The sequence below is a fragment of the Schistocerca serialis genome, chromosome 3 (assembly GCF_023864345.2).
Source record: "Schistocerca serialis cubense isolate TAMUIC-IGC-003099 chromosome 3, iqSchSeri2.2, whole genome shotgun sequence".
Taxonomy (NCBI): Eukaryota; Metazoa; Arthropoda; class Insecta; order Orthoptera; family Acrididae; genus Schistocerca; species Schistocerca serialis.
Genome location: NC_064640.1, coordinates 359,502,492 through 359,527,535, shown reverse-complemented (window position 1 = coordinate 359,527,535; position 25,044 = coordinate 359,502,492). Strand labels below are relative to the sequence as shown.

Genomic DNA, 25,044 nt, shown 5'->3' with positions numbered 1-25,044 from the left:
TCTCTTCCGTAGATGGATCTTAAAGGTTTGATGACAAATGACTGTAAGGAAGAGAAATATTTTGTTAACTTTGGATCACTGCTCTGCACATATGTTTGATGACCAGGAGCTTCTGAACATAGAAGTTGTATTCTTACCAGCTAACACATTTGATGACCTGGAGCTTCTGGAACATAGAAGTTGTCTTTTTACCAACTAATACCATGAGCTGTATGCAGTCACTGGATTAAGGAATAATCCCTTTAATGAAGCATAAATACATATGCTGATTTGTTAAGTCTGTTTTCAGTGCATTCAGACTACAAGAAACAGCTTCACATTGGAATGTACTTGAAAGCTGTTCGCAACATATCTGCTGCTTCAGGTGAAGTTATAACAGACACCAAACTAACTGTTTTAAGAAGGCCTGGACAGTAGCTGATAATGCCACTGAATCTGAACAGGAAACTGATGATCCAACATCTGAACTTATTCATAATGTGTGTGGATACAATTTTGGATTTTGATGCTGCTGTCTACAGGCTTACACCTGGTTGATGATAACAACTGTGCTGCTGAAGAACCAGTCATCATTTCTGCTAATTGTACAAAAGAGAATAATAATGTATTGCTGTCTTGTTCTGAGGAGGTACATGAAGATACGACTCTTGTTAACTTTGGATCACTGCTCTGCACATAAGTTTGATGACCAGGAGCTTCTGAACATAGAAGTTGTATTCTTACCAGCTAACACATTTGATGACCTGGAGCTTCTGGAACATAGAAGTTGTTTTTTTACCAACTAATACCATGAGCTGTATGCAGTCACTGGATTAAGGAATAATCCCTTTAATGAAGCATAAATACATATGCTGACTTGTTAAGTCTGTTTTCAGTGCATTCAGACTACAAGAAACAGCTTCACATTGGAATGTACTTGAAAGCTGTTCGCAACATATCTGCTGCATCGGGTGAAGTTATAACAGACACCAAACTAACTGTTTTAAGAAGGCCTGGACAGTAGCTGATAATGCCACTGAATCTGAACAGGAAACTGATGATCCAACATCTGAACTTATTCATAATGTGTGTGGATACAATTTTGGATTTTGATGCTGCTGTCTACAGGCTTACACCTGGTTGATGATAACAACTGTGCTGCTGAAGAACCAGTCATCATTTCTGCTAATTGTACAAAAGAGAATAATAATGTATTGCTGTCATGTTCTGAGGAGGTACATGAAGATACGACTCTTGTTAACTTTGGATCACTGCTCTGCACATAAGTTTGTTGACCAGGAGCTTCTGAACATAGAAGTTGTATTCTTACCAGCTAACACATTTGATGACCTGGAGCTTCTGGAACATAGAAGTTGTCTTTTTACCAGCTAATACCATGAGCTGTATGCAGTCACTGGATTAAGGATTAATCCCTTTAATGAAGCATAAATACATATGCTGACTTGTTAAGTCTGTTTTCAGTGCATTCAGACTACAAGAAACAGCTTCACATTGGAATGTACTTGAAAGCTGTTCGCAACATATCTGCTGCATCGGGTGAAGTTATAACATACACCAAACTAACTGTTTTAAGAAGGCCTGGACAGTATCTGATAATGCCACTGAATCTGAACAGGAAACTGATGATCCAACATTTGAACTTATTCATAATGTGTGTGGATACAATTTTGGATTTTGATGCTGCTGTCTACAGGCTTACACCTGGTTGATGACAACTGTGTTGCTGAAGAACCAGTCATCATTTCTGCTAATTGTACAAAAGAGAATAATAATGTATTGCTGTCTTCTTCTGAGGAGGTACATGAAGATATGACTCTGCTATCCCACACTGAATTTGAAGCTGCAGTTGCTGTTCTCATCAGAGTTGCTGCCACTTCTGGCATGTCCATGGCATTTCAAGCTGCTCTGTATGTGTTATCTTCAGGTAGTGTCATAACATTATGACCACCAGTCTGACAAACAACAATTAATGGTTTTGTTTTTCAAATTAATGTATAGAGGTAAAATGTGCAGTGGATAAGAATTATCGTAAAACAAAACATGTTCTGATTAACATTAGTGTATTAAAGAACAGTACATTAAAGTGTTTCTTAAGACTATTTCGTGTTGCATTACTTGAGGCACTAATTCAATGGGTAGAACATTGTTCCACGGTATGTGTGTAATTGTATTGTTTGAGAAAAAATGATGGCAAGCTTTTGACAATATTTACATGTATCTTCTCAATTTAAAAAATGGCAGAAATACTACTGTACATATACAGTGTAGTTATTTTCACTTTTTCTAAGAGGTCATGAAAACAAAGGACCTTCATTCATTGGTACCCATAAAAAGAGAGTATGTGAACTTAATAGTTAAATATTTGTACAAAAAATTTCAGTACTGTGAACTTTTGTAAAGCAAATTGGCTATTTTTCTCTCAAAATTTGGTTAAACTAGAATCTATTATGTGTTGTTGTACTGGTGATGTGACATCTGTAAGAAATAAAAGGAACCTACTATTGGGAGTCTTTCTACAGTCCTTCATGTTTGTTTAGGACATAAACATAGAGATTAAAACAGCTTACTATGTTCATCAGCTGTCAGACATACACTGAGGTGACAAAAAGTTATGGAGGAGGAGAGATTAGTGTTTAACGTCTAGTCAACAATGAGGTCATTAGAGACAGAGTACAAGCTTGGATTAGGGAAGGATGAGGAAGGAAATCTGTCATGTCCTATGAAAGAAACCATCCTGGCATTTGCCAGAAGTGATTTAGGGAAATTATGGAGTACCTAAATGTGGATGGCTGGTTGTGGGTCGGACCATTGTCCTCCCGTGTGTGAATCCAGTGTGCTAACCAGTGCGCCACCTTGCTTGGTAAAAAAGTCATGGGATAGAAATATGCACATATAAAGATGGCAGTAGTATCATGGAGAAAAAGTATAAAAAGGAGGTTCATTGGCAGAGCTGTTGTATGTACTCACGTGATTCATGTGAAAATGTGTCCTTTGTTATTATGGCTACACAACAGGTATTAACGGACTTTGAACACAAAGTGATAGCTGGAGCTAGATGAATGAGGTGTTCCATTTTGCAAATCATTAGGTAATTCAACATTCTGAGATCCACAATGGCGATAGTGTGCTGAGAAAATCTAATATCAGGCATTACCTCTCAGCATGGGCAACACAGTGGCTGGTGGCATTTACATAACAACCAAGAGCAACAGAGTTTTCGTAGAGCTGTCAGTGCCAACGGACAAGTAATATTATGGGAAATAACTGCAGAAATCAATGTGGAATGTATGATGAATGTATCCAGTAGGACCGTGTGGCAAAATTTGGCATTAATGGGCTATGGCAGTGGACAGCCAATGCGAGTGCCTTTGCTGACAGCACGACATCAACTGCAGCACATTTCCTTGACTTGTGACCATAGCAGTTGGAACCTAGACAACTGGAAAACTGTGGCCTGGTCAGATGAGTCTCAATTTCAGTAGGCAAGAGCTGATGGTAGGGCTGGAGTGTGGTGCAGACCCCATGAAGCCATGGACCCAAGTTGTCAAATAGGCACTGTGCAAGCTTGTGGTGGCTCCATAATGGTGTTGGCTGTGTTTACATGAAATGGACTGGGTTTTCTGGTCCAGTTCAACCAATCATTGACTGGAAATGGTTATGTTAAGCTAGCTGGAGAGCACTTACAACCATTCATGGACCTCATGTTCCCAAAAAACAATGTGATGTTACTGACCCATAAATGTGCATGGTTGGTTTGAAGAACATTCTAGACAATTTGAGTGAATTATTTGGCCACGCAGATTGTCCAACATGAATCCCACTGAACATTTATGGGATGTAATTAAGAGGCCAGTTCATCACAAAGTCCTGCACCAGCAACACTTTCACAATAATGGATTGGTCTAGGAGCATAGCTCAACACTTCTGCAGGGGACTTCCAACAACTTGTAGAGTCCATGACACATCGAGTTTCTGCATTACTGTGGGCAAAAGGAGGTCTAACATGATATTAGGAGGTAATCCATGACTTTTGTTACCTCAGTGTAATATGAGTCCTTTACTTACCACATGTTCCATTCCAGTTATAACGTAAATTTTGTCTGTGTGCTTTACAGATACTTAGCTCTCCTGTACGTGACATGAACCATGGACTATGCAAGCTGGCTGTTGGAGAGGCAACAATATCTGTTGACACATATTCAGACCACAGTTTACAGTTAAAAATGTGCCTTCAATGTTTCTTGTTGGAGGATATTCGACCTGATAACAGCATTATTATAAAGAAGTGAGTTTATTTGGTTTTTCACCTCCTATTTCATTTAAAATACAGCTGAAGTATCTGAGAATAATGCATGAAAGATAAAACTTATAAGTACAGCCTAATATCATTATAAACACTGTTATACAAAAAATCAAAGATGGTTTATTATGTAGTAGTTGCCAAGTATTTTGACCATAATTTATTCTCAGATTCAGTGCTTTTTGAAAATGGGGTTGCAAGAATGTCTAGTTTTGTTTCAGTTAATGATTCTTATGATGCTCTCCTGGATTATAAAAGTGCTATGAGCAACTGTAGAATTACCCAGAATATCACACTGTATCTTAGGTGAGCCTGTGTGAATGCTTAGTATGGAACTGTTTTGTGGCTATTACATGTCAGCAGCATACTGGAGGCAGTGCAGCCAGTACTTATTTTAGCATTTACCTGCTCAATATGTTTATTTCATTTTAGATTATCTCTTAACTACATACCCAAGAATTTGAATTCAGAGTTAGCTGCTATATATTTCTTGTTTACTGTTACAAGTGGTTGAGAGAAATTTGTATTTTGTGTGGTGTAGAAGCTCATGTAAACAATCTTTCCGGTTTTGGTGATTAGTCTGTTGTTTATAGCGCCATTGCTGAGTTGTTCAGTAGCAAAATTCACAGCTAATATGTTGTCCTCTTTGAATAGTGCAGTTGTGTTATATGCAGATGTAATTGTTCTTTGAGCATCTTCATTCAGGCTCAAGTCACTGCTATACAGGCAGAATAGCAGAAACCACAGTATTGAGCCCTGGGGCACATCTTGCTTGACTGTTTCACTTCCAGATAGAATTTCAGTTACTGAATTGAGTTACTTGTCTGTGTACATCCTGGTGACCTTCTGTATGCAGTTACTTAGATATGATGCAATCCATTTATTTGCCAGTCCTCTGGCATCACACTGTTCAGTTTTTTCAGATATATTTAATGATCCACTATACCTGCCTTTGACAGATCTAGAAATATACCTGTAGTGCATTGTTTTGTATCCAAAAGATCTGCTGTTGTACTAATGTACTCATATACAGCCATTTCTGTAGGTTTGTTGATTCTAAAGCTGAGAAACACTTAGTACCATACACCTTGTTTTGTCACTGAAGCCCATTTTTTATGGATAAGTTTTTTAAGTACTAGAGAGAAGCAGGATGAAATTGTGAGAGCCTGATAACTTATCACTTATGTTTTCACCTTTTCTTAGAAAATAGGAATTATTTTTGAGATTTTCAGTGACTCTGGAAAAGTACTTTCCTGTAAAGAACAGTCACAGAAGTGGGTTAGTGGTTCTGCAATATTATGCATCGAATGTCATCACAACCAACTCCATTAGAATTTTTTTAACCACTGAGATCTTTCACATCATCTTTAGCGACTGTGCGAATTAACATTGACTCTGTGCACATGGGAATTCACTTGTTTACTGGTTGATATTTTGTGTTTGGGTTATTTTTAACCATTACTTCCACTATACTTGGAAACAAGTTATTGAAAGTGGTCATTAAAGCTTCAAGATTAGTTATCATTTCATTGTTGTGTTTAATTTCTATGTTTATGTACATTGCTTTATTTTCCCCATCTTTTTAGTCTGTCATTTAAGAATAAAGGAACCTTTATCATACTAGAAGTACATTGCATCCTATGTAGCCAATGGAACATTTTTAGGTTTTTTAGTAAAATAATTTCCAAAAAGTGGAAGTTATTGCATCCTATCAATCATTTCTTCAAAAGAATGGGATCTAGGACTGTAGCACTAATCATGCCTCACAATCCAGTGATAGAGAAATAAAGTTTGAAATTCTTTCCACTGTAATCTATCATGAAACTGTTGGTGGTCTTTTTAAATTTAGTATGGCATACTGAAAAGTAATGCCTCCAGATTTTTTACCTGGAAACCCATAAAGCTTCTTAAAAAACAAATGTTATTAACATTCTACATTTTTATTCATCATGTCTACATATTTATTTCTCAACATAGCCACCCTGGCAATGAACACACTTCTCCCAATGAGAGAGGAGTTTGTTGATATCATCATTGTAGAAGGATTGATTTTGTTGTTGGAACCACAGCCTCATATCTTCTTGTACTACTACATCACTATCATAGTGAACTTCTTGAAGGTGTACTTTAAGTTTTGGAATCAGATGGGGCCAAATTGAGACTGTGTGGAGGATGATCAATGACAATGAACATAAGGTATCGGAGTGTTGAAAATGTCATACTGCTCATGTATTGTCTGGCATTGTCATGCTGAAAGGTATGGTGCTCCACATGTGGACAAACTCTTCAAATTTGAAACTTGATTACAGCATACTCTTTCACATAGACCAACTTAGTTACATTAGACACTGCATGTTACATGCCACAGTTCAGAGCCCTCTAGCAACAGAGGACTGCAAATATGTAGACATGTGGAATGAAGATATAGAATGTTAAAAACATTTGTTTTATTTAAAAAGCTTTTCGAGTTATCACATAAAAACTTTGGAGGCATTGCTTTTCAGCACGCCTTGTATTACTGGCTGCAACTTCCATAAATTTGTTTTCATTGTAAATGGCATTAATGGTAGTACATAATTAGTTTCAATCAAGGCAAAATGATCTACACACCACATTATATACGCTATAGCTGAAATGTGTGTTAATGTCCTGTATGTAAAATTTACCACTCACTTGCCCAGGGAATACCAAGACACACAGAAGATCATTACATTTTTATTATATCCTGTAGCTTTTAATGAATTTCTTGTTCAGATGAAATATGCATATAAGTTGGCTTACTGCTTTCTTGCAGTGTGTTACAAATTGAGAGAAACTTATCGACTTGAAAATCAACATGTCAGAAAATTTCAGTGTCATTTATCAACAGCAGCAGGATTTTTTGATTCCAGTAATATGAAACATAATTATCAGAGACAATATGGAGCTAGAAAAATGTCTCAGATCTACTAATAAATTATCAGAAAATGATCAGGGTTGTATGCTAACTGTTTATATGGAACGACACTTAGTTGAGAGAGGTTGTTGAAGGGTAATCCATTTGGTTTGTTGCTCCAGTTACTTTTATATTGTGCTGAAAATATGCATATTCCAGTGCAAATAAATGTTATATCAAATGTCTTTTAAAAGAAGTTTCCAATGAGTGATGGTGCTTCCTGCTAACAACACAGTTAAATGCCATCATACTCCTCTACCCCCAGACTTGAACATTACCAGTGGTAGCACACTATCATGTGTACAAGAACAGATAAGAAAACATTACAAAACAAAGAGTGATGGAAAGAACTTGTTACCGTACTATTTTGCAGGAGCTGTTCAAAATGATGACTGCCATGATCATGATTCATTGTACAATGGTGCACCGTGGACTGTCTTACATGCTCAAGAATTCCTGGAGATTCGTAAGCCCGTCCATACTGTATGACTGCTAATGTGCAACTAACACTGCTAAAAGCAAAACCTGAGACAGGGCTGAGCAGAACACAGTTCAAGTCTGAGGGCAAAGAGGTAAGAGGTTATTTAACTGTGTTGTAAACAGTGGGTCAACAGAAATGTTTTCTTTGCAAACACTACATGCATTATTTTATATTACATAAATGTGGAATGGTATGCAGATATTCTAAGTGCACTATATTCACAAAAGTAACTGTGGTAACAAACCAAATTAATTGCTCTGGAACTCTGTGACAAGCCGCTGTTGACACCAAGAGTTTCTGTTGTTAAAACACTTGACAAAGAGCCCTGATCAGCATTTGAATGCTCATAAGTAGAGTTGAAAATTATCCTGTATATCTTATACAGTATCTAGAAATCTAAACAAAGTAAGGTGTCAGAAACTCAGTTTTCAATTGCTGAATCAAACGAAAACTCTCAAAGAAATATATGGTGTAACCACTTATGCATATATAAAGAAAAAAATAAAACTTTTAAAAATGACAAACTAATTCTGTTTATACAAGCATTGTTTATTAACTATATGTCATTATCTTACACCAGTGCAAAATACTATTGGGGAACTATTATAGCTGACCATCACACATACTTATAAGATTATGGAAAAAGTCTGCCCTAAATTATCAGATTTTACAGTTAGAATCAAGAGTGAGGAAAAGCAACCTCTCACAGTAAATGAATGGTGAGTAATCCAGAGAAATACGTAGCCCCAATTACTAAATTGCATTAGTGTTTGTGTGTTCACTGTTTTTCTGATAGAAATAATTTCTCTCTCTCTCTCTCTCTCTCTCTCTCTCTCTCTCTCTTTCTCTTTCTAACTGTAAGTGGGCAACATATATAGGGCAAGACATATTGGGATGCCCCACCTCCTCTGTTTTGTGATTGTTATAAAAATTAATCCTCATTTTGTAACTGCTGCTGTAAGTCACCCATCTTCCTTTGCCTGAATATAATTCCCTATCCCATGCTTACCCTACTTGCCTTGTCTTTCCCCATTCGAGATACCACAATAATTTTCTGTGCATCCAACTGCATGTGAACAGTCGTATCAACATGGCTGCGCGCATGTGAGTGTGTGTGTGTGTTTATGCGAGAGTGGGTCAGTGAAAGAGTGAGCAAGGAAGACAGAGATAGAGAGAGATTTCTTATCAGTTACTGTGTATGCACCATCCATGAATCAATTGAGGGCGAGTGGTTGCCTTTCCTTATTTTTGTCTGGTGTTGCCATCATGTAAATCCCATTATCAGGATACTATACATAATACCTTATAAAATTTTTTCATCTTATATCATTGTCGTAATGAGATAAACCAAATGTGAATTCTGAATGAAAATGTTTGAAATACAGAAATTCTGTTGCATTACACAGGAAATGCTTGGTGAAGAGTCCTGGTGATTTGTCTTAATTTGTGCGTCTGAAACATTTATAAATGCCATACTTGTTTTGGATCCATACTTGTTGTGGATTATCAACATATTAAAATCACAAAATTAGGTTCAGGTGGGCAATACACATTCTACTCTTTTATTTTTGTAGAATGTCAGATTATTTTATCATTGCCTCATGTACCAATACAATTCTGTTTTTGCAAACTCATTGCAATTTTAATAGTAATTTACTTATTCCCACAGAAGTCATTCTTATCCATTTATATTTAAAAAATAGAGTATTTGTGAATTTTGGGATAGACTCTCAGTAACAGCTTTACAACAACAGTCTATTATCTTTTAATAGACCAGTGCTGGAACTAAGTTGAAGTAACTCATTCAAAACTTTTTCTGCCATAGGGCCTATTTTACCAACAAAAAACAAAATTTAAGTCGCTGAGTGGCAATATTAAACTTTTTTCTAATTATTTTTATACAAATATCTGAAGAATTATTGGGACATGTTCTGCTGGCTGATAGTAACAGCGATGGAACTTAGTGCAATAGTCATAGCCGTGGTTCAGGACAGAGTAACAGCTATCTGTTTGTGTGTGTGATGTACATCTACCTTATATGTTAAATGGATCATTTTTACTGTTGACTAAGCCACATGACTACACCATAGCATTTAAGTGGATTATTTTATTGTTGACCAAGCCAGATGACTTCATTTCTCTTTTCACGATATATATAACTCGTGTTATTACTTCTTCTGAGGAAGACAAGTTTATATGTGTTGAAACCTAGGTGAAGGTGTGAATAAACTTCTAACATGCATCTAGTTGTCTATATGATTCCCATTTTATCCATAATTCTACAGTTGCTGACTGCGGCGTAGTTCAGCGTGTCTTTGTATTTTTGACTTTCGCAGTTTTGTAAGGCTTAACAACAAATGTGCATGTCCAAATGTGCAGCTAGGTTACGTTATGCACATTTAAACAAAAATAAAACTATATGTTAAAATAACAGTTGTAACTTTCCAATAAATTCACATCATGTGATGAATTATTACGAACTGTTTTGTTCATGTTCATTATGGAAAGACTTCATATTGTTGTTTTGTGTTTTCTTTACCTCATCTGAATTTCTTTACAAGTAATTTGAGCTACTTGTTTCATATGAATGCAGTTAGTAACATATATGATGTAATTCCCTATTAAGGCATTTTGAGCATATTGTATACACTGTACTTTTATGTGTTTTGTGGTCGTGATATTTCATATTAAAAGATTGTGGTCCAATTCCAGCTACGAGTTTTTTTCCAGTCTGCTCTGATTACCAAACTCTGATAATCTCATGATTAATGTATGTTAAATTTTGAACATTCTTCTCATTGTGAAGAGTCAAAACTTCTCCTTCTTCAATACTTTTTGCTGACCTGTCTGGTCATCCTTGTTGTCTTATATCCCCCCCCCCCTCCACCCCCACCCACCAACCCATCCCAACCACCTGGCTTAGCTTATAGTTGGCTGTAATTCTTCATCTTTTTCCCCAGTCAAGTCGATTGTTTTAGTACCACAGTTGCCTGACTTTTTGTGGCATTTTATCCATGGTGTATCTCTTGTCACAGTTCATCCCTAGCAGCGTCCGATTCTTCAATAAAAAAGCCCTTAAATGTTATCTGTCGCTGCATCTTTATATATGTATCTCACACTGTCTGTGACACTATAACAACAAACTTCTTTTCATGTCAGATATAAAAATTCCTGGCATCTGAAAAACAGTCCGTATCACGTATTTGTTTTTTATAGGCCATCTGTAGTTATTCATGACCATAAATTTTTGTGGAAGCCTCAGAAACCACCACATGCTATAATGAGTGACTTTTTAAATATTGTACAGTTTCACTGTAATAATTCCCTACAGTCTGATGATTTGTTATGAGCTAAAATTACTGTTGCTAAATGGGGAAGTATCAGACTAGTAATCCAAAGGCATGGGGTTCGATCTTCAATTAATATTGATATTTTTTATGTCATTTACAGTACCTTTCCACTCAGGCATTGATTTTTCCAGTGGAATTGAAGACTGTTTTTAGCTTTAGGTTCCCTACAACTGATGGGATAAGTCAGTTCAAAGGTCATAAGAAGGCAAGGGGTACAACCATAAGATTGTGCCTAGCAGAGCCTTGCAGTTTTTGGGATGAGGACAATTTTGCCTTACTTTTATGCACACAGTGTGTTACAGTACATAACCATGTTTAAATAATAAGAGAAACATAGCCAAAATTTATATATTTTATGTATGAATCTATATATCATCTATTAAAATGAGATTCTAGTGTTGAGACATTATCAGTCTCTCTCAGAACAGATGCAAATAACCATTAAGACAAGAAGAAACAGGCAGTCCATCCCTAAACATTTATGCATCAACTGTATACCACTGGCCCCTGGGCAGACAGTATGAATACTATGTGAACGTCTCTGATGTGTGTTCTGAGATATTATATTGACATTAAGTCTTTTTAATGAAGAGTGTCTCAAAAGAAAGTTTATATTTAAAGAGCTGCCTACGCATGTGCAACGAATCGGAGGATTGTAATGGATACGTTCATTGCTTGCATGGATTTTATAAATTCAATCAATATGGAGCACTTCTCTAGGAGTGGACTTTGAATTCTTTCTGTGAGAATTTTACAAAAATGTGATTTGGCAATTGTATTGTGGAGGAAATTTTGCAGTGGTCATGGATTGTATAATGTAAATGTTCCTCCAAGTGATCCCCTCATCCGAAAATGGATCAGAATGTTTGAGGAAACCAGTTCAACACTGGACAAACTGAAATCCAGGTGACCAAGGTAATCAGGAATGGGCAAATCTGTAGAGAGTGTAAATTGGTCTGTTCATGACGGTCCTAACTTCTCCATTCATAAGCATGCAAGATCTTTAAATGTGTATAGATCATCACTGCAGTGAATTATGCAAAAAGACTTTAAACTGCACCCTTACAAGATCCATTTGGTTGCAAGAATTAAAGCCTTAATTTGCCAGACATAGGCTGCAGTTCGTTAATGATGTGACAGTGCCTTTCATGTAATAACATTCAGTATTGACGGCACTCATTTTCACCTTAACATTCATGCCATAAGCAAAATCACTGCTACTGGAGTGCAACAAATCCCAAATAGAAACATGAGAAAATACTTAATTCACCAAAAGTTATTGCTGGGCCTATGATGTTGGCTCAAGGAATAAGTGACCTGTACTTTTTCAAGGACGAGAGTGGTCGTGCAGTACAGTGAATTCAGAACATTATGTGATGATATTAAATGATGTTTTAGTGCCTGAGTTGCAAAACTTTTCTGATTATCACCACAGAAAATGGTTGTAGCAAGACAGAGCCACAGCACATACGTCCAATGTGTCTATACTGCGAGTTCATGAAATTTTCCATGCCAGATTGATCTCCAGGAGGGGTGACATGAATTGGCCCCCATGCAGTCCAGATTTGAACCCCATGGATTTTTTCTTATGGGGATATGTCGAATGTAAAGTGTATGTCAAAAATAATTCAACTTCTCCAGAGCAACTGAAAGAATAGATCTGTACTGAAATGGCAGCCATCCCAGTGTCTACACACCAAGCAATCATGCAAAATTTTTTCACCATTTAAATGAGTGCCATAGGTGTCCTGGATTGCATTTCAGTGACATTAAGAAGTTAATTCCTAAACTGTTTATGTCAATAATAAATAAAGATTTTGTTGATAGACTTCAAACTCCTTTTTTATTTTGACACGTCAAGCACAAACTTTCTTTTAAGACACCCTGTATAAAGGACGCACCAATTTCATAGGTGCCTTTGTGCACTTGTGGTTTTATTGCTTATGTGAATTATAATTTGTACACCTATATAACTATAAGAGGGAAACTAAAGAGTAAATGCATATAACAGCATACATAGTTCAAACATAATTGTTACAAGGCACACGATCTTATAACACATGATGATCTACAATACATAATCTATGTTGGTAGTGTAGGTTCTGGTAATAAAGCTATCAAAGGGCTTATAAACACAGTTTTGTATTGCATACTATTATTTTTAATTGCACATGAGTGACAGAATACAAGAAGGCTAGTTCCCTTTCTTTTAACATTATAAATTTCATTAGTCTTGCGAAAAATAGCTGAATTTTGTTTATTGTTTGCCCATATACTCCATAACCCTGTTAAATTCTTTTTCTAAAAGAAATTTCTTCAGTGTTGCAGGCAAAATATAGTGACTTTTGAAGCTTTGTAGGTTACTTCACAGTCCTTTTACTAATTCAGTAGTGGAGTATTGAAGTCCTTTATTCAAAAATTTGTAGCATATGTGTGTGACATCTTAACTAATTTTTGTATCTTGCATTATAAATGTGTGATATGATTAGTTTCCAGTCCTCTGCAATCTCATTATGCAGTCATCATGGTCTTGAATATATATATATATATATATATATAGGGTTATAATAGAGGGAAACATTCCACGTAGGAAAAATATATCTAAAAACAAAGATCATGTGACTTACCAAATGAAAGTGCTGGCAGGTCGACAGACACACAAACAAACACAAACATACACACAAAATTAAAGCTTTCGCAACAAACTGTTGCCTCATCAGGAAAGAGGGAAGGAGAGGGAAAGACGAAAGGTTGTGGGTTTTAAGGGAGAGGGTAAGGAGTCATTCCAATCCCGGGAGCGGAAAGACTTACCTTAGGGGGAAAAAAGGATGGGTATACACTCACACACACACACATATCCATCCACACATATACAGACACAAGCAGACATATACCCGTCCTTTTTTCCCCCTAAGGTAAGTCTTTCCGCTCCCGGGATTGGAATGACTCCTTACCCTCTCCCTTAAAACCCACATCCTTTCGTCTTTCCCTCTCCGTCCCTCTTTCCTGATGAGGCAACAGTTTGTTGCGAAAGCTTGAATTTCGTGTGTATGTTTGTGTTTGTTTGTGTGTCTGTCGACCCCTGCCAGCACTTTCATTTGGTAAGTCACATCATCTTTGTTTTTTATATATATATATATATATATATATATATATATATATATATATATATATATATATATATATATATATATATATATATATATATATATATATAGGGATTTTAAACCTTAACACAATTTCTGTAAGATATGTTATTCACTTTTTTGCAGTATCATCTGAATGGCTTGTTACTGGTAATGTGAATTTTTTTTTTCATTCCTGTCATGGTGAAATTTCTCCTTACAGTGACTCCATACTGTGTGTATTGTCCCATCAGACCATGACAGACATTACACAAAAGTTTTTTATGCATACCTGTTAAACTATAACTATTGAAATCTTACTTGAATAAGCAAAGTTTGTTGTATTCTTTTTGTGCTGCAGAGAAAACAAGTTTTATCAACTAAATTAGTGGAACAGCATGAGAAGATATTCACTTACATACACATACTTTCTGTGCCTGTACTGATGGGCTCATATTTTAGCATTCATATGCCATTTTTTACAGCAAGATTTATTAATTTTACAGAATATTTCAGTCTCATGGTGGTGAAATGAAAATGGAAAGCAGCAATATATCAGTTTCCACCCCACCAGTCATAGATATCAGTTACCATCAAACACAGGGTGGTGATCGGTGCATTAATGTACTAGTGGAAAGAACCCGACTCAACTTCTCTGTGCCATTTTTTGTGAACCTAGGAAGGTTTATTTTGGATTCACTTCCTGGAGAGAGACCAGCAGATGGAGGTGTTGTTAATCATGGTTATGTAGGTGACCTTGGAAGTCAGGTAGGTGTTTCTCGCCTCATTGTTTAAACAAGTTCTATTTAAGGAAAAATAGTTACTGAGTAATTCTAATGCTATAGTTGCATTTGCAGGGTTTCATTACACCATTACTCCAATGTCTTTTACATCACAATTTTATTATCTAAAATATTCATTTGACATGCTGAAATTAGTTGGGGACAATATGCACCACAGCCTCAGAACATTACCAATGAGTAACCAACATTATCATTCTGAAAACTTTAAAAAGTAGAATGTTGTCTTTAATTTATGAACCATAGTTTAACCCTTTGAGAAAAAGATGATGCAAACAAGGATAATGGATTTGATATTATGGCATGAAGCAGTCTCACTAAATACCATGGGTCAATACAGGGACAAAAATTATATATGTAACTTACCAAACGAAAGCGTTGGCATTTTGATAGACACACAAACAAACACAAACACAAAATTCAGGCTTTCGCAACCAACAGTTGCTTCATCAGGAAAGAGGGAAGGAGAGGAAAAGACAAAAGGATGTGGGTTTTAAGGGAGAGGGTAAGGAGTCATTCCAATCCCGGGAGCGGAAAGACTTACCTTAGGGGGAAAAAAGGACAGGTATACACTCGCACACACACACATATCCATCCGCACATACACAGACATATATATATATATATATATATATATATATATATATATATATATATATATATATATATATATATATAAAAAAACAAAGATGCTGTAACTTACCAAACAAAAGCGTTAGTATGTTGATAGAGACAATAAAAAACACAAACACACACACAAATTTCAAGCTTTCACAACCCAAGATTGCTTCATGAGGAAAGAGGGAAGGAGAGGGGACGAAAGGATATGGGCTTTAAGGGAGAGGGTAAGGAGTCATTCCAATCCCAGGAGTGGAAAGACTTACCTTAGGGGGGAAAAAGGACATCCACACATATACAGGCACAGGCAGACATATGTAAAGGCAAATGGAAGTACAGAGGATATATATATATATATCCTCTGTACTTCCACTTCTCCCCTCAACTGACATCTCTTCTCAACAACTTTTCGGTCCTTTGGTTACATTAAACCTCCGTTGAAAACTTCGTCTTGTTGCAACAACACTGTGTTCTAGGCGGTGGAATTCCAACACCAGAAAAATTCTCTGTTCTAAGGAATAAACCATGTTGTCTACAGTACAGAGGATATATATATATATATATATCTCCTCTGTACTTCCACCTCAACTGACATCTCTTCCCAACCCATTTGCCTTTACATATGTCTGCCTGTGCCTGTAGTTAATTGTTTTTTTATAAACAGATCCTTTATTGTATCACTTTTCGGTCCTTTGGTTACATTAAACCTCCGTTGAAAACTTCGTCTTGTTGCAACAACACTGTGTTCTAGGCGGTGGAATTCCAACAGAAAAATCCTCTGTTCTAAGGAATAAACCATGTTGTCTACAGCACACTTGCACGTTGTGAACAGCACACGCTTACAGCAGAAAGACGACGTACAGAATGGTGCACCCACAGACTGCGTTGTCTTTTATATCTTTCACATCACTTGCAGCGCCATCTGTTGTTGAAAATTGTAACTACTGTAATTTCGAAAGTTTGGCCGCCTGAAAATGTACTGTTGTCCAAGCATATTGCAACAAACGGTGTATTTCTATCGCTGCTCGTTTAGTTTTTATTGCCGTTTCAAATATACCGGTCATTTTTGAAACACCCTGTAAATGAAACCTTCTCAAATGATTAATCCATGTTCTGGGCAGCAGTTCATCTTAGAATGCAGCCTTTTGTGTGAAATATTTGCCATTTGGACTGCACCAAAGTTTCATCTAGCCAGTACCTCTATTTTCTTTCTAGTTCCACAACAGCTCTTTTGAATACTGTATTCAGGTAGTATTTTTTCTAAAAAGTATATAGCTAAGATCATCCTGTTCACAGTGTAGGAATTGCTTAAAAATTGAAAGCCTTGCGCTATACTGGAGTGTGCATTGAAACGAACCTTCACAAGAAGTGAAAGCTGTACACCAGACCATTCTTAAATTAACGTATTTGCTCTTCACGGATGATAAACTATCATCTGTGTCATTACAGTCACAAGAAAAAATTTATTAAGCTACAAAAAATGTTCACATACTGATATTATTAGCTTTAAATAACTACTATAGCTAACACTGTTGCCTATTCTCCCCTCCAATGCATCTTTGCCACACCGCTGGTTGTGGGCTACACAGTGAGGAGGTGTAATATTAAATATGATGAACTTCACCATGTCTACCCACAGACCCCCCAACATCACTTAGCTGAAAGCCAATAAAGTGCAGGGATTGTAATACTTTGCCAGCACTCTGACATGCATACAATGTTTACTAACTCTGTAGTATTCTTATAGGGAAAAAAACACTCTTTCATCAAGTCAAAGAGAAATGTTATAACTTCAGAATTTTCATCAGTACATTATTGTTATACCACCTACAGCTTCACACTTTGAAATATGACATTTATTGCCCTTTATCAGTTTCTCACACAAATATTGTTTTATGGTTTCACATATTTAGTGCTTAACCCTTTCACTGCTGTGAGCATGTGTACACCTCCTGCTATGCCATTCCCCAGGTGTTGTGGATGTGTATAAAGGTGCCACTTGGATTTTCCTATAGTGCTATGGAGTCTGAATACGTCCTGAGCTGCCGACCTCTCACTGGTGCGGATGAGTTGCTCCCACATATCAGTGAATAAAAAGGTTTTCAGTGTTTATTGTGAAACTTATGTGCCTTATTTCATCCCATAATTTGCAGAAAACCTCATTTTGATATCTTGCATTATTTATAAGATACAACAATTGTTATGACCTCATGGTTCCTGATGCACAGGGACATGAATGGGTGCAATGCGAGCAGCCATCCTTTGAATATAAAACCCAGCAACTTGAGAATGAAATGAGATATCCTTCTGCAACTAATTTTAAATAAGATTTCAATGTCTTATATACATTTCATTCTCTGCAATATATGAACTAAAATCAACCACATGAAAAGTTTACGGAATGAGTTTTTTCCTCTGCAAAATTTAAAATTTCAGAAAAAGTTTTACTTAGGTTGATGCAACACAGTATCTATGTCATATAATGAAAAGAAATTCAGTTCTTTATCAAACAAAGATATCAGACTCTAAAATGTGCAAAAATTAATTTTTTTCACAAAACAGTGTTCTTAAAAATGGATGATACATGTTTCATAGCAGCTGGCAAGTCTGAATGGATGGAACAGAGCATGTTGTGTCCAACTGTACATCGCATATAAAACCGAATAACTCGAGAATGAAATGAAATATCATTCTGCTCTATATTTTAAATAAAATTTTGATACCTTATCTACATTTAATTCACTGCTGTGTGAGAACTGAAATCTACCACATGCAAAGTTTATACCATGCATTTTTAAATCTGCCAACTCTTTAAAATTTCATGCAGTTCTTTACTTAATTTGATGCAGTGCAGTGAATATGCTGGATAATGAAAAAGAATCAGTTCTTTATAGAATGCAAATATCAATCTGTAATATGTGGAAAAATCAAATTTTCACACCTGTAGTTTTCATATTGGCCATAATGTCTTGCCTTAGCACAGACAATGTTTTACTTAATTTGTTGTAGTGCAGTAAGTGTGATGGATAATGAAAAGAAATTCAGTTCCTTATTAATTGAAGATATCAGACTGTAAAATATACAAAAATCAAATAATTTGCATCCTATATTTAAAAAAATTGGATGATAAGTACATCATGTCCGCCAGAATGCCATCTCTCAGCTCAGATACTGGCATTAGGCAAGCAGTACAGCCATAACAAAAGTATCCTCAGCACAGAACACAAAGAGGTCATCTATAGCAGTGAAAAGGTTAAGGATGTTCAGTAGCTTACAGGTACAATTAATTTATTTATTTCGTTCTTAATCTTATCTTGAGAGTGATTAACAGAGAAAATGAACAACAGTAGTCCTGCATTATCACCATGAAGTTTAACTAACAACACCTTTTTATTATTAATTGCTCTCCATGCTTAATAACAGGAAATTATCAGTTTTTTAAATTATCTCTTTAGCCACAAATTCAGCCATATAATAATAATAATAACAATAATAAAGTGAAAATAGAAGGAAACAAAACCAAACATTCAACACAAACCAAAAGAAATTTTTCCACACAATGGATAACACACACATTAAAATAGACAATCCACCAAACATAACAACATGGAACACTTCTCGAGCAACATATGGTCATACCCGGTACAACATAACAGGCATGCACAGTGGATACAAGCAGAAACAGACACATACATGATGATACCACAAATGCCTGAAGTGATAATTTTGCAACATGAAGTCACCCACGCAATTAATTCTACTCACAATTGGAAAGCCCCTGGAAAAGATAAAATAGCAAATTTCTGGCTAAAGAAGTTCACCTCACCACATTTACATCTTACTAAGTTATTTAACAGTTACATTGCAGACCCATACACATTCCCTGATACACTTACACATGGAATAACTTATCTGAAACCTAAAGATCAAGCAGACACAGCAAACCCAGCTAAATATCACCCCATAACATGCCTACCAACAATATACAAAATATTAACTTCAGTCATTACGTAGAAATTAATGACACATACAACACAGAACAAAATTATAAATGAAGAACAAAAAGGCTGTTGCAAAGGAGCACAAGGAAGTAAAGAGCAACTGATAATAGATGCAGAGGTGACATATCAAGCTAAAACTAAACAAAGGTCGCTACACTATGCATACATTGATTACTAAAAAGCTTTTGATAGTGTACCCCACTCATGGTTACTACAAATATTGGAAATATACAAAGTAGATCCTAAATTGATACAGTTCCTAAACATAGTAATGAAAAATTGGAAAACCACACTTAATATCCAAACAAATTCAAATAATATCACATCACAGCCAATACAGATTAAGCGTGGAATATACCAAGGAGACTCATTAAGTCCTTTCTGATTCTTCCTTGCTCTGAACCCACTATCCAACATGCTAAATAATACAAATTATGGATACAATATTACTGGAACATACCCACACAAAATCACACATTTGCTATACATGGATGATCTAAAACTACTGGCAGCAACAAATCAACAACTCAACCAATTACTAAAGATAACAGAAGTATTCAGCAATGATATAAATATGGCTTTTGGAACAGACAAATATAAGAAAAATAGCATTGTCAAGGGAAAACACGTAAACAAGAAGATTACATATTGGATAACCACAGCGACTGCATAGAAGTGATGGAAAAAACAGATGCCTATAAATATCTAGGATACAGACAAAAAATAGGAATAGATAATACAAATATTAAAGAAGAACTAAAAGAAAAATATAGACAAAGACTAACAAAAATACTGAAAACAGAATTGACAGCAAGAAACAAGATAAAAGCTTTAAATACTTATGCTTTACCAATATTGACCTACTCATTTGGAGTAGTGAAATGGAGTAACACAGACCTAGAAGCACTCAATACACTTACACGATCACAATGCCACAAATATAGAATACATCACATACATTCAGCAACAGAAAGATTCACATTAAGCAGAAAGGAAGGAGGAAGGGGATTTATCAATATCAAAAACCTACATTATGGACAGGTAGACAATTTAAGAAAATTCTTTCTAGAACGAGTAGAAACTAGCAAAATACACAAAGCAATCACTCATATAAATACATCGGCTACATCACTGCAATTTCATAACCACTTCTACAACCCTTTAGATCACATGACATCAACAGATACGAAGAAAGTAAATTGGAAAAAGAAAGCACTACATGGCAAGCACCCGTATCATCTAACACAGCCACACATCGATCAAGACTCAGCCAACACTCGGCTAAGGAAAGGCAATATATACAGTGAGACGGAAGGATTCATGATTACAATACAGGCTCAAACAATAAACACCAGATATTACAGCAAGCATATTATTAAAGATCCCAATACCACAACAGATAAATGCAGACTTTGCAAACAACAAATAGAAACAGTAGATCACATCACAAGCGGATGTACAATACTAGCAAAAACAGAATACCCCAGAAGACATGACAATGTAGCAAAAATAATACATCGACAGCTTGCCTTACAACATAAACTTATAAAACAACACATTCCCACATACAAGTATGCACCACAAAATGTACTGGAGAATGATGAATACAAATTATACTGGAACAGAACCATTATAGCAGATAAAACAACACCACATAATAAACCTGACATCACAGTCACCAATAAAAAGAAGAAATTAACACAACTAATCGAAATATCCATAACCAATACAACAAATATACAAAAGAAAACAGGAGAAAAAATTGAAAAATACATCCAACTGGCTGAGGAAGTCAAGGACATGTGGCATCAGGATAAAGTTGACATTATACCAATTATACTATCAACTACAGGAGTCATACCACACAATATACACCAGTACATCAACGCAATACAGCTACATCCAAACTTATATATACAACTGCAGAAATCTGTAATTATTGATACATGTTCAACTACCTGAAAGTTCCTAAATGCAATATAACATATACAGTACAGTTAAAAGGAAGTCACGCTTGATGAAGGTCCGCGTCACTTTCCGTTTTTGACCAGACATAACGTCTGAGAAAAGAAAGAAATAATAATAATAATATTTATTCAGCATCGAATAATCAGATACAATCCCAAGAAATAATACAGTTTCTGGACATCATCCAGATTATTCTTCTGAATACGTCAGTTTATAAATTACAAACTAAAGGTTTGTTTGTATTAATAAATTTTACATTTTGATGGATTTTACATTTGGTAGTATACAATCACAATTTTTACAAATATTGTTTTTATCAACATTATATTAGTTGTAGGTTACTTAAAACTATGAGCTTGACATACTTATGAAGCACTTTTCATACAGATATAATACTCGTCTAGGGAATAAAAAGGGTTTTCAATTAGTATTATTTTTAGCTGATCTTTTAATTTGTTAGTAGGAAGGGTTGTGAGACTGTTTGGTAGGGCATTGGCTAGCTTCAGCCCAGCATGAAGGGCATTTTTTTCATATAAAGCTGTTCTGTGGCTATTTACATGATATCTGAACTTTTGCCTTGTATCGTACTGGTGCAGGTCACAGTTGAAATTTGGATTTATAGTTTTCACAAACAATATAACTTTCAATATATATACAACTATAATGGCAAGCACACCTAATTTTGGGAACAGATTCCGACATGATTCTCAAGGTTTGGCACCATAAATAATTCTGATAACTTTTTTCTCTAGTATTAATAATGTGCTTAGGTTGGCTTGAGATGTTGCACCCCATATTTCTACAGCATAGTTTAAGTTTGATGAGAATAGGGCATGATAAGCAATTTTTAGTACACACATGTCCTTACAATATTTGCTAATCATATTTATAGCAAACACATTTTTCGACAGCATACATGCTAAGGAATCAATATGCATGTCCCATTTGAGGCTGTCCTGGATTGTAATTCCCAAGAACTTTGTCCATTTTTCCTTTTTTATGATGTCATTTCCTATGGATAATTTCATGTCAAATTTTATTTGTTTCCTTGTGTTAAATTCCAATATTGCAGTCTTTGAAACACTTACATTTAGATGGCTTTCATTAAAATACTTGGCTATTTCATTAGTTACACTGTTGCACAGTACCTCCAGATTCTCATAGTCTTTGTGTTTACACACGATTGATGTGTCATCTGCATACAATATTTTTGTACAGTTAGGAGAACAATACTGTATATCATTAACATAAACCAAGAAAAGAAGTGGTACCAAGACAGAACCTTGAAGCATTCCGTATTTGCTATCAGTAATTTTAGATTTGTAAGACTCACTGTTTGTTTTAAGCAAGACAAATTGTTTTCCATTGCTCATATACAATTTTATTAGCTCATAGCCAGTTCCTCTGATACCCAGGTTCCACAGCTTGTAACATAATATGGTGATGTTGACACAATCAAAAGCTTTTTCTAGATCAAGGAACACTCCAGTTACATACTCCTTGTCCTCTATGGCCATTATTATTTTGTCTATTAATTGTGCTGCTGCTACTGATGTTGACTTGTTTTTCATAAAGCCATTCTGATTTTCAAATATTAAATTGTGTTGATTCAGGGATGTCATTAGTCTAGTATAAATAATTTTCTCAACTACCTTAGAAAATGCAGGTAAGGTTGAGATGAGGCGGTAGTTTTCAATTTTAGATTTATCACCTTTCTTGTAAATCAGGGTTACTTGTGCTGTCTTTAGACTGTCTGGGAAAGAACCTGATGCAATTATATCATTTACTACTGTGGCCATGGCATCAGATATGTTGTCTATGCATCTTTTCAGTGTACTGATAGACAATCCATCATAACCTGCTGATTTTGTATTTTTTAATGACATTACTATGTTTTTGACTTCCTTTCTATTGGTTGGGGTCAAGAATATGCTTTGTTTGATTGGAATGCCCCTATATCTATGCTGAAAATTCTTAAAATGTTCATTGACAGATTTTACAACAGAAGAAAAGTACTCATTAAAAACATTTGCAATCTGACATTGACATTTCATGATATGCCCTTTATGGTTTATAGTAAAGTCACTTGTTGACCTGTCCTTACAATCCCTAAAGCTATTTATTACTTTCCAAACAGCTAAACCTGTGTTAGTAGAGTTTCTTAACATTGTGGTTACATATTTACTTTTAGTTTCTAGCAGAAGATCTTTATAGTAATCCTGATAGTTCTTAAATTCTACCTTTAGTCTATTATTATTGTTATTATTTTTCATTGCATATTGGAAAAGTCTAAGTTTCTCTCTTGCTGTTTTTACTTCATGATTTATCCAGTTATTTTTTGAATCTTTTTGTAGTCATTTACTGTAAAGGTCATTTCTGGGCGTGAGACATTGAAGCAATAATAAAAATCTGATGAAAAATCACTGAAAGTAATGCTGTTTTTTTCACTCCATTGTAAACTTTTCAGCAAAGGAAGTCAATTCTTACCAACCAGCACTGTTTCCATAATGAGATTTTCACTCTGCAGCAGAGTGTGCGCTGATATGAGACTTTCTGGCAAGTTAAAACTGTGTGCTGGACCGAGACTCGAACTCGGGACCTTTGCCTTTCACAGCTTTTAATTCCACCAATAATCAATGTCCCAAGTTCGTGTCTCGGTCTGGCACACAGTTTTAATCTGCCAGGAAGTTTCAACCAGCACTGTGTTAATCAATCAGTACTTTTATTTTCAAATTAAGAATTGTTGTTACTACTTAATTATCAATGTTTTCACACGCTCTTACCTAAAGACTGTGTTCTGCATTATGGTTAATTCCTTAGCAAATACAGATGAGTACTTGGAAGAAATTTTTTGTTCTCAAGGCCGATTGTTGCATCTGAATTGGAAATATATTCTAAAATTGGTCAGTGGTGGGGTCTTGACGATGTGGTTTCAAAATATTACCAGTCTACTTTGTTGCTCTGATAGTAGACATGTAAGAGCTGTTCTATGTCTTTCATCAGCAGACTTGTTGTGTTTAGTGCAGAAGACGTACAAGAATTTAGTATAGCATGCAGGAAAGGTTATATTGGGGGCTAGTGCCTTGCTATCTCTCAACAAGCACTTATTACAACAATCCCATAATGCCCATAATTAATTTCTATTATCATTTAACAGTTATCACCCCTCCTCCTTAAATGAGAATCTGGTAACCTCAGTTAGTGTTGTAATTATTATCTAGATCTTCTTGAATTATTATTTCCTGAAGCTTGAAATTATGCATGTTACTTCTTGATTAAGAACTACCAACTTCCAATTAAGATTTTTATTTCATCATTCTTGCTCAGTTTTTCAACATTGTGAATATATATGAGTGTAGAATTGTCATCTTAGCTATCCTGTTGTTTGTTTGTTTGTGTGTGTGTGTGTGTGTGTGTGTGTGTGTGTGTGTGTGTGAGTGTGTGTAATGCAACTACATCATTAAGA

The 25,044-nt window shown here is 35.5% G+C and overlaps 1 protein-coding gene across 1 annotated transcript in view; it reads left to right on the top strand.

The window, feature by feature from the left end:
* Positions 1–25,044, top strand: part of LOC126470164 (intermembrane lipid transfer protein VPS13A-like) — a 762,201-nt gene that overhangs the window by 328,898 nt on the left and 408,259 nt on the right. The window contains exons 27-28 of the mRNA XM_050097791.1: positions 4,116–4,285; positions 14,698–14,959. Of these exons, the coding sequence (XP_049953748.1) occupies positions 4,116–4,285; positions 14,698–14,959 (432 nt within the window). The remainder of the gene's footprint in view (positions 1–4,115; positions 4,286–14,697; positions 14,960–25,044) is intronic.